The 12,356-nt window shown below is 38.9% G+C and overlaps 1 protein-coding gene across 1 annotated transcript in view; it reads right to left on the reverse strand.

The window, feature by feature from the left end:
- Positions 1-1,608: 1,608 nt before the first annotated feature.
- LOC127870767 (nuclear pore complex protein Nup133-like) overlaps positions 1,609-12,356 on the reverse strand; it is a 56,387-nt gene continuing 45,639 nt past the window's right edge. The window contains exons 30-34 of the mRNA XM_052413243.1: positions 12,176-12,232; positions 11,514-11,594; positions 9,177-9,250; positions 2,940-3,025; positions 1,609-2,255 (exon numbers count right to left, since the gene is read on the reverse strand). Of these exons, the coding sequence (XP_052269203.1) occupies positions 2,119-2,255; positions 2,940-3,025; positions 9,177-9,250; positions 11,514-11,594; positions 12,176-12,232 (435 nt within the window). The 3' untranslated portion in view covers positions 1,609-2,118. The remainder of the gene's footprint in view (positions 2,256-2,939; positions 3,026-9,176; positions 9,251-11,513; positions 11,595-12,175; positions 12,233-12,356) is intronic.

Genomic DNA, 12,356 nt, shown 5'->3' on the forward strand with positions numbered 1-12,356 from the left:
CGAATTGTACGAGTCCGTAGTACGGCTCGGAAATCTGACTAAACCTTACCAGACCACCACCCCCCGCATTGTACGAGTCCGTAGTACGGCTCGGAAATCTGACTAAACCTTACCAGACCACCCCCCGCATTGTACGAGTCCGTAGTACAGCTCGGAAATCTGACTAAACCTTACCAGACCACCACCCCCCGCATTGTACGAGTCTGTAGTACGGCTCGGAAATCTGACTTAACCTTACCAGACCACCACCCCCCGCATTGTACGAGTCCGTAGTACGGCTCGGAAATCTGACTAAACCTTACCAGACCAACATCCCCCGCATTGTACGAGTCCGTAGTACGGCTCGGAAATCTGACTAAACCTTACCAGACCACCCCCCGCATTGTACGAGTCCGTAGTACGGCTCGGAAATCTGACTAGACCTTACCAGACCACCCCCGCATTGTACGAGTCCGTAGTACGGCTCGGAAATCTGACTAGACCTTACCAGACCACCCCCGCATTGTACGAGTCCGTAGTACGGCTCGGAAATCTAACTAAACCTTACCAAACTACCCCCCGAATTGTACGAGTCCGTAGTACGGCTCGGAAATCTGACTAAACCTTACCAGACCACCCCCGAATAGTACAATCGCACAGTCTAGTCATAAGCTATGCTGCCACGGTCGTCACGAAAGGTTTCGTGGTCTCATTACCGGACAGGGAGGCTCCTAACCATACATGCATACGACCCATTTTCGCATGACGCGGATCATATACACACTGTCAAGCTCTTGTATATTGCTGACGGTTTGACACACTGTCAAGCTCTTGTATATTGCTGACGGTTTGACACACTGTCAAGCTCTTGTATATTGCTGACGGTTTGACACACTGTCAAGCTCTTGTATATTGCTGACGGTTTGACACACTGTCAAGCTCTTGTATATTGCTGACGGTTTGACACACTGTCAAGCTCTTGTATATTGCTGACGGTTTGACACACTGTCAAGCTCTTGTATATTGCTGACGGTTTGACACACTGTCAAGCTCTTGTATACTGCTGACGGTTTGACACACTGTCAAGCTATTGTATACTGCTGACGGTTTGACACACTGTCAAGCTCTTGTATACTGCTGACGGTTTGACACACTGTCAAGCTCTTGTATATTGCTGACGGTTTGCACTCCTCTTTTTGTTGTTCTGATGTGAAATGGTACATGGTTACATGCACAACATTCATTTAAATAGTTTCAGGCATACATATATGATCGTGAAGTTAAACAAGCGTTATTTGAATTATTCAGTTATTTTGTCAAAGAGGTAAAGGGAGAAATACGAAAAGCATCAATGACGTTAACAACAAAAAAAGCTCATACAGTAAATGGCTTTTTCATTTTATTATAGGTGTTTATCTCTTCTAAATCGGGTAATGCTAAATAGTGTAGCAAACATATCTGCGTAAACAAAGTTACATTAAATTTATATTTCTTATATCAAACTTTGCAGTCATAGACTTAAGGACCAGCAACTGATGCATTTCCTACTGCTTCATTTTTTATATATAAGTTACCATGATTGAACGCTAACAAATCTTCTGTTTTTTTTTACAATAAAACAAGAACATCTGAACAAAACACTGTTTATATCATTCATTTTTTGAAATTGAATATATCTTAACATCACCAAAATAATAATCGGTCTATGGTACAATATTAAACCATCATAAGTTGGATGTATTTTCAAAGTGTCAATATAACTTCTATGACTTCTATTTAACTTCTATTGAGAGAACACATGACCCACTCAATCAGCAAATGACGTCACCAAGCTGTGCCCGTTCATGCATGTCATCAACAAATAACCATGGTGGCATTCTTATATTGCTTGAAGACTTTTCATCCTTGTTAGCCGCTTAACTCCACAGCTATTACACAAGTAAAGTTCTAACAAAATCTCTCTTGTCTGTACAATTACTGGGACAAGCAGACAATTACAAACAAATCTTTTCAAAACGCATCCATTGTTCTTCCTTAAACCAAACGTAATTATCTGTTGTGGTCTGAACACAGAATGATTATTTTCACAAAATTGTGACCTCCACATGACCTCATAAGTTCTTTTTTCTCTCAAGTTGTTCATTGTATGACCGTCTGCGTGAGTTCATACACTGCCCTCAGTAGAAACTGTAGCTGTTTGTTGGTTCCCAGCCCACCCAGGATCTCCGATGACAAAAGCAGGTGAATATCCGGTAGAAATTGTTGTGGTTCCCAGCCTGCAAGGAGGACATGTATACTTTTTTTGTTTAAAACTGTTGTTTTTCTGATTTTTTCAGCAGTGTTTCAGTCATATCAAGTCGGTAAGTTAGCAATCTAAGACTTTCCAGGAAAGTGGGTTAACAAATATGAAATGCATACACATATTCCAGTAACAGACGACTTGTCAATAAAAGTGAATGATGTCAAGCACAATATAAATGTGGTGTACCTTGCTACTCTTGAACTCAAGAATATCTTATGAAAATGTGCATACTTTTGCAAATATTAAATCATAAATTAAAAGACTACGATAATAAACCTTTACGCTGAAACAAACTCTGCATTTAATAAACCAACCAAGCAGTTTTTCAACCAAACTACATTTAAGGATCGCCTTATAAACCTATGTAATATATGAGCTTTATACTGAGATAACTAATTTATGCATGTGCGTAAAGTGTTGTCAAAGATCAGGCTGTTAGGTCCACAAAGGCTCATTGGGGACAATACTTTCCGCGTACACTGGATTTTCGTTTAGAAGAGATGTCCTTGAAATGAAAAAATTCCATAAAAGCCGAAAGTGTTGTCCCTGATGGTAAGCATAAGCACAGACTCATCTGGGACGACAATTAACCCACATGTATTAAGCTCAGTTTTCCCACTACAAGGCTCATCTAACGCAACATTTGCCGTTGCCATACCGTCTGTGATGGCCAGTGAGACAGTCTTGAAGAAGATGGTGTCCCTCACACTGTCCAGGGGATCTCCTGTAGGTGTGTGGGTCCAGCTGGAAACAATCAATTCTTTATAGCATTTTGTATTACATGGTTTGAAAGGTTGAAAGATAAGAACCTGTGGAGGTGTGGGTCCAGCTGGAAACGACCAGTGCTTTATAGCATTTTGTATTACATGTTTTGAAATACTGAAAGATAGGATTGTAATGCTAATTATTAACAAGAAAAAAAAAATAAAGAAGAAATGTACTGCATACAAAATGTCCATGATTCCATTAAAGCACTCACTTGAGTTTAAGGTACTCCATTGTTAGAAACTTGATATGATGACTGAGTCTTTGACCCAACTTAAAAAAGATTCCAACATGGCCTTCATATTGTCAAGACAAAAATTCTGAACATGTTTCATCATGATTGGGTTATAATGTATGCTTCTGAAATGGTAATATGTTGGAGATCTAGTTTTTGGACAAACTTGACCAAAATTAGAACTTCGCCTGGATATTGTCAAGATTTTTTTTCAAAACCAGCTATGTAGGTATATGCATCATGTTAAACAAGAGTTGTGTTCGTGAAACACAATGCCCCCTACTGCGCCACTTTGAAGCCATATATTTGACCTTTGACCTTGAAGGATGACCTTGACCTTTCACCACTCAAAATATGCAGCTCCATGAGATACACATATATGCCAAATATCAAGTTGCTATCTTTAATATTGCAAAAGTTATGACCAAGGTTAAAGTTTTGGGACAGACACACAGACACAAACATACAATGACAGACAGACAGAAAGGCCAAAAACAATTTACCCCCGATCATTTGATCCGGGGGCATAAAAAGATCTTACATTAAAATTAGGCTACAATACAATTTCTGAAGACTATAATTGCTAAGCAAACTATCTATGATATGTAAATGAATATTTTCATTGTCTTGCTATTTTTCCCATATCCATTCATTATTTTACGACTGCAACGATAAAACAACACGTTTTATGACCCGATTCCAAAATATTTTGCCTCCCAATAAACATCACAAAATGTAATAGAATGCACAAAGTATTCACTAACAGATCTCTTTAATATTATACGAGTAAAAAGTGGGATATAAAAGGCCGCAGCGAAAAAACAGCCGGTGGTAACCACGAGCCCAACGAAAAATCGGCTACTCACTCGTGGAAACCTGTTACTTTGAAAATATACCTACCGGAGGTGGATGAGCACACGATAAAATTACAAAACGTGAAGTAACACCGTTATAGTAGCAACACCGTGTACCCAAAATAAAAAATGCTATTGCCCATCAAGCGACCGAACTAGGAAGAACCATATACTTTGCTGGGCTAAACCTAGTTCTACCAATCGCTTGACCATTGTATCCACTTTTACATGATAATCGCCATGACACTTTTAATGACACACTATAACTTTTACTTGATCACTACACTTGTGATCGCACTTTTTTCGCACTTGCGAATTACATACTTAATCGGACATTGATCACTACACTTGTGATCACACTTTTGCGCACTTGCGATAACACTTACTTGATCACTACACTTATGATCTTTTACATACTTAATCGGACATTGATCACTACACTTGTGATCACGCTTTTTGCGCACTTGCGTTAACACTTACTTGATCACTACACTTGTGATCCAATACTTTTACTTGTACCTTTTACATACTTAATCGGACATTGATCACTACACTTGTGATCACACTTTTTCGCACTTGCGATAATATACTTAATCGGACATTGATCACTACACTTGTGATCACACTTTTTCGCACTTGCGATAATACTTTTACTTGATCACTACACTTGTGATCACTTTTATCGCCACACTTGCGATAATATTACTTGTACCTTTTTACAATCTTAATCGGACATTAAAATACAACTTATCGTTCAGGCAGCGATTTGACACCTAAACGTTTTTTACCCTACGGTATTGCTATTTTTTATTCTGTTCAAGCAGCTTAAACTTTAATAACTTGGAATTACCCGAAAGGACAAGGATGATAAACTACGCAAGAAGTCACAGAGTCCATTCAGATAAATGTAAACTTGGAATTACCCGAAAGGACAAGGATGATAAACTACGCAAGTAGTCACAGAGTCCATTCAGATAAATGTATAAATGCGCATGCCCATCCGACCCCCGGCAAACAGAATTTTCCGCCACAATAAATTTCACAAATTTATCCCCCACAAATTCTGGATTAGCCCTTTAACAGAACTTAAAGATGACGTCGCGAATGCAATCCAAATACGATTCGAGGCCAACATCCGACAGATGCACACCATCGCTCCGAAAAAACCCTGGCGTCGCGGAATCGATCGGCCCCGACACTATTTCGTGCTTGGTAAACTTTTTCGCGCGCGGCCGACCCCAGCGATTGATGTGCGATCACACTTTTACTTATCACACTTTTACTTGAGCGCTACACTTGCGATCATACCACTTTTTATACCAATGGTCACTTAACCATTACACACTTGTTAACTCGGACATTTAGTACCAATGGTCACTTGACAATTACACGCTTTACCAATGGTCACTTGACCATTACGCACTTTTTAACTCGGACATTAAATACCAATGGTCACTTTACCATTACACAATTTTTAACTCGGACATTTAATACCACGGACATTTAATACCAATGGTCACTTGACCATTACACACTTTTTAACTCGGACATAACTCGGACATTAAATATATCTCGGACATTTAATACCAATAAGCGCACTATTTCGTGCTTGGTAAACTTTTCAGCGCGCAGCCGACCCCAGCGATTGATCTGCGATCACACCTTTACTTATCACACTTTTACTTGATCGCTACACTTGAAATCATACCACTTTTTATACCAATGGTCACTTGACCATTTCACACTTTTTAACTCGGACATTTAGTACCAATGGTCATTTGACCATTACACACTTTACCAATGGTCACTTGACCATTACGCACTTTTTAACTCGGACATTAAATACCAATGGTCACTTGACCATTACACAATTTTTAACTCGGACATTTAATACCACGGACATGTAATACCAATGGTCACTTGACCATTACACACTTTTTAACTCGGACATAACTCGGACATTTAATACATCTCGGACATTTTATACCAATAAGCGCTATACAAGTTTTTTCCCTGCTGCATTGCTACTATTTTTAAAGCCTAACTTTTAAATTAGGTTGATATACTACGCCTGAAATCCAGAGTCCATTCAAGCCAATGTGTGGATTCATAGTCGCTAAGGTTATGGACCGACTTTATGGGGTCGTACTGCGAGGTAGTCTGTAAACGACCGAACTGGACACAACGCATACTCCGGCTCGTATGGGATCCTAATTGTGACCGGAATACCGCGCTGATTTGTTTTATGTTTCCTGAGTGTGACCATTATGGCGTGTTTATCCCCCGTGACCCTAACGTGGGCTATTTGCAACTGATAACTGTATGTTGCTGTTGCTACCAATTCACTGACTCGGAACGGACCGAAATAGGCCAGAGTAAACATAGCATTGAATAGTGAGCGCTCGAAGTCATTATAACACACCTTTGCTAATTGCGAGATAATAACCGTCAAGACCTTGCGAGTGATTGGTGCCCGCGTATCAACCGTTTGTCGCGAGCGAGAACAGTCCTCAAGCATTTTCTTCACTACAAAAAATGTTACTTATATCGTACTAGCCCATGTATTTATGAATATAACTCAATCCAGAAATGTAGCTCCTGATAGATTTAGGTGATAGACCCTTTTCAAAACAATAGGCTACAAAGAGAACAGCATGTTGTTGATCCGCGGGCCAATTGTTGTTTAGACTATATGCAGATTGAAAATTGTTGAACATAATATTTTTATTTTTTAAATCCTCGCCCAGAGAAACAGTGCAACTACAATTGGAAATAATTCGAGAAAAGTTATGTCACTAGTTACGCCCTTTTGCCGCCATAAATTAGGCCAACGAGCGTTACACCAGTGACCTTTAAAATAAATCCCAAAAACCGTAACCAGACCCGCCAGCACTATCTGTAAACAATCAGTGTCAACATTGAATATCCAGTATCGGTCATGGAAAAACGACACGCCGTTGTAATCGCGCAAAAATGTCAACCACATTTCGAGGTCTTGCCTAACAGCACGTGTTTATACGTATGCGGTGGAATGCTTTTGTTATGTCACAGGTGGTGTTAATTAATCAAAACGGGCGGCCGACTGGGATTGCCCTGCACACGAAGTTAAGAGACCTTATTAACGATTGCTTTTGCTTTAGGTTATTTTTTATTTTTATTTTTTTTGTTTCTGCACGATGGTGTGAATTTATTCCCGTAACTCAACGATTTTTATTTAAGAATGCGGACTACTAGTTCCGCCGAATCTTATTCTAAGCCTAAGAACACGATTATTTCCGTGGGCCCTTCTGTTTTCTCCGTGGCTAACGGCACGTTTAGCTCGTGCATGCAATTGATAAACGAATCCATCACCTTGCGGTAACCTAGCTCAGATTTATCGCCACCCAGAAAATCGTCTAAATAGTGTATAAGCTTGCCCGATGACATTTTACTCTTAACGCAGAATTCAAGGAACGAGGAAAACTGTTCAAATGTTTTGCAACTGACTGAAGCTCCGAATGGTAATGCTTTTTCCACATAAAACATACCATTAAACTGTATGCCCAGTATTTCGAAATCTTCTCGCCGAACTGGCAGTAGGCGAGATGCAATCATAAGATCCATTTTGAAAAGTTTACAGTGTCGCCCTAAATCTTGAACCATGTGAACCGCCTCATCGAAATTTGTGTACTGAGCGGATGAGTATTTTTTATCAATGAAGTCATTAACCGAGTTACCCTCTGGAAAAGAAAGGTGATGAATCATCCTAAATTCACCTGGTGTCTTTTTTGGCACCAAGCCAACTGGGGAAACCATGAAATTAGAAAAAGGTTGTTCGCTGAAAGGCCCAGCCAACCTCCCCGCCAAAATCTCCTTATTTATCTTATCTTGAATTATGTCAGCATTTGCGATTGCAAGCTTTAATTTTTTACTAAATCTACTGAATCTGGGTCCGTTATAATGCATTGAAAACCCATTTGTAAAAAACATTTAAAAGGTCATTTCGATCTGTAGAATTATACGATGTTAAATATTCACGTAATATTTTGCTATTCACCGGCGATGGTGCGAGATTAAGTAGGTCATTACAGGGAAAGTTAATGCAAAATCTCCTGCACTTTATCGCGTCGCGTGCTATGGTAGAGTGACGCATAAATCAAGAAAGCGTCCGACCACCGTTCGATGTTATGAATTTTATCCCTACACTCCTTAGGGCGCTGTTCAAGAGTGCCCTCTGCCGAAAGTTGCAAAACACTACCGTTACAAAAAGCGGATAATTCGAAGGCACCTTTTAACAGCCAAATTGACATATTCGCCTCTAGAAATTTGTTGTTTCAATGCGGCTGGCACGTGCGCAGCCAAGTCATCGTTTGATAAGCGCGTTAATTCCTGACAACTATATCATGTTTTGACCCTGATTAATAGCCGAAGCAAGAGATTGAACTTTTATTGTATTTTCGATTACCGGGAAACTTAAGAGTTGATTCCCCGCTAACACCGCACCCCTCAACGTTACGTGTATTAATAGGAGGAACGATTTTAGATGCCCTTAGATCTATTATCTTCTCAAAATCAATAAAGCCTCTACCTGGGTCCGGTTGTAAGAGCCGGGTATCGTCCTCTCCAACCTCTTCCACATTTTCCGGTAATTTCCGCTTTGTTCCACGCGGCATTATTTCAGATGATTCGAGATTTAATTTAAATAAAGTTTGTTGACGATCCGAACAAAAGCACAGGCAGTTTGCAAAAGGCGGAATGACGTAATATCACGTGGTACGGAAATGCGTAATTTCATTGTTTTAACGAACTCTACCGAAGCATTCCGTACATAACGTTACATCCGTAATCGTATCTATAGAAACCAGCAAACAACATTCGTTTCTGCGAAAATAAATATTATTAATTTATATTCAGAAATTAATAAGTCTTATTGTTGGACCGAATTGAGAATACCCAGTAAATGGCTTTTTCTTTTTTACTAAAGTTTCCTTCATGACTTAAATTCGTAAAAAAGAAACTTGATTGGACAGTGCCACAGGTTCAGGACATCACTTTTACTAACCTGGCCTTGTCTCTCAGGATAGAACGACACCAGATGCTGGTCCGAATGTCGTCATAATCAATGGCAGGATCCTCCTGGTTCATAATTCATACTTGAACAATTGAGTAATGGGATGAACGGTTAATAGTGAACAATGGAGTAATGGGATGAACGGTTAATAGTGAACAATGGAGTAATGGGATGAACCGTTAATAGTGAACAATAGAGTAATGGGATGAACGGTTAATAGTGAACAATGGAGTAATGGGATGAACGGTTAATAGTGAACAATGGAGTAATGGGATGAAAGGTTAATAGTGAACAATGGAGTAATGGGATGAATGGTTAATAGTGAACAATGTAGTAATGGGATGAACAGTTAATACTGAACAAAAGAGCAGTGGAATGATTGGTTTATACTGAACAATAGAGTAATGGGATGAACCGTTAATAGTGAACAATGGAGTAATGGGATGAACGGTTAATAGTGAACAATGGAGTAATGGGATGAACGGTTAATACTGAACAATGGAGTAATGGGATGAACGGTTAATACTGAACAATTAAGTAATGGGATGAACGGTTAATAGTGAATAATAGAGCAATGGGATGAAAGGCTAATACTGAACAATGGGATTAACGGTTAATACTGAACAATGGAGCAATGGGATGAATGGTTAATACTGAAAAATGGAGCGATGGGCTGAATGGTTAATACTGAACACTTAAGCAGTGGGATGAACAGTTAATACTGAACAATAGAGCAGTGGAATGATTGGTTTATACTGAACAATGGAGTAATGGGATGAACGGTTAATAGTGAACAATGGAGTATTGGGATGAACAGTTAATAGTGAACAATGGAGCAATGGGATGAACTGTTTATACTGAACAATGGAGCAATGGGATGAACGGTTAATAGTGAACAATGGAGTAATGGGATGAACGGTTAATACTGAACAATTGAGCAATGGGATGAACGGTTAATAGTGAATAATGGAGCAATGGGATGAACGGTTAATACTGAACACTTGAGCAGTGGGATAAACAGTTAATACTGAACACTTGAGCAGTGGAATGATTGGTTTATACTGAACAATGGAGCAGTGGGATGAACGGTTAATACTGAACAATAGAGCTATGGGATGAACGGTTATTACTGAATAATGGAGCCATGCGATGAACGGTTAATACTGAACAATGGAGCTATGGGATGAACAGTTAATACTGAACAATGGAGAAGTGGGATGAATGGTTTATACTGAACAATGGAGCAGTGGGATTAACGGTTATACTTGAACAATTGGATGAAAGGTTAATACTTGAACAATGCAGCAATGGGATGAACAGTTAATACTTGAACAATTTAGCAGTGGGATGAACAGTTAATACTTAAACAATTCAGCAGTGGGATGAATGGTTGATACTGAACAATGGAGCAATGGGATGAACAGTTAATACAGCAACGAAGGCAATCAGGACTTTGGAGGAACAAGTCAAGTTGTTGAAAAAGCAGAAGACCATAAACGCTGCTTCTTTCCCCCACATATAACAAGTACCCCCTATGTTGCTCACCTGGGACCCGAAGGTACTTCTTTTTTTTAGCAAGTTTTGTGATTATTTTTAAGTCACCATTTTAGAAATCAATTATTTTTAAGTCACCATTTTAGAAATCAATCGATATCATAAAAAATGTTCTGAGCAAGACAGTGTTATGATGATTGGGAAAAAACATTACTTCAAGATTGTTCACAAGGCTGTACATAAGCCATGTAAGGGAAACTGCAAAGCTTTCTGTTGGGCAATGACGGCCCTGTTTCCCCTACCTAAATTAACATTGTGGTACTTGAAGATTTGTTTCATGTATAAAAAAAAGAAACCACGTCAACAGCACGGCAAGCCTAAATTTTGACCAACTAGTTCAGACTTAAATAAATTTGGAAGCAGACATTGAAGATATTACAAACAATACTAGACATCTATGCCTTGTGGTTTCAGTAGAAGTCAACACATATATAACTGCACATATTCAAGGTTATGGATGGAACTATCAAGTCATGTCTTGGGTCATAGGAAGACAATAGACACAATACTGACATGTGTACATGCCCCTGCACTAGTACACGATAAAAACATACTTTTCAAAAAGTAAAACTACGAGCGTAAGGGGAGTTAAGTATGGGATTTCCACATCCCTGTAGGGGCGTCTTGACATACCATGAGACCAGCAATTATTTTATCTTAGTCTGAATAACCTGTATGGCCAGCATACTGCATTAAATGTACAACTAGTGAATCTGCTTTAGAACTGTATATCATGTAGACCAGTTTCCCACTCAACGATCCAGATGTACTTACTGCGTCAATGAACTGCATGAGGTCGAGGGCCTTCTTGAAGTCATATTCTGTGGCCGTCAGGTTCTCATCACAGATGTACAGCTGCAACAACACTCAACAATTGGTTATACGAGTCTCAGTCCGGGGGAAGTGGTAAAATGCTTGCGCGTAAAGTGTCTTCACAGATTAGCTAAGGTAAACTGTTTTATGGATAAAGCGTTTTATGGAAACACAACTTAGTGGGCGGAGCGTTCTTGTATTTGGCCACTGGTTAATTAGGAATAGGAAAACAGGCATATATAAACTGAAGTGTTATTTTAAGAAAAACATGTCTACTGTTCAGATAACTGCATCAAAGCCTTTTTTCCTACAGTTGATAATACTGAATAATGCTAGTTGTTTCTTCAGTAGATATAACTGAAATGAAGCCTTTTTCTAGAAGCGATATAACTGCAATAAAGCTTGTCTTCAACATTTGGGCCAAACCATTTTCCTGCATTCTTTATATAGAACAATTTATTTATATAACTTCATATTCTGTATTTGTTCCAAGCATATTTGAAAAATAAACATGTAAGTCTATTTTATAAGTTCAACTCATTTTTTATACACAATTTTAAGCTAATTAGACTTTTCTGTGGCTTTGTTATTATTTAAACATGTCAGTCAATAGAGATTCTTACCTGTATTAATTCAACTGGAGACAGGACTTTCATGTGTTCAGCATCAACATTCATTTGCTGGAAGGAAAACAGCAAACATAAACTAATAAGAGAATGAAGTAAGAAGTAGTTTAAATCTCAGCAATACATCAATGTGGGGCTTCTTTATAGCCACAGCCAATAGGGACATAGAGGAGGCATA

The sequence above is a fragment of the Dreissena polymorpha genome, chromosome 3 (assembly GCF_020536995.1).
Source record: "Dreissena polymorpha isolate Duluth1 chromosome 3, UMN_Dpol_1.0, whole genome shotgun sequence".
Lineage (NCBI taxonomy): Eukaryota > Metazoa > Mollusca > Bivalvia > Myida > Dreissenidae > Dreissena > Dreissena polymorpha.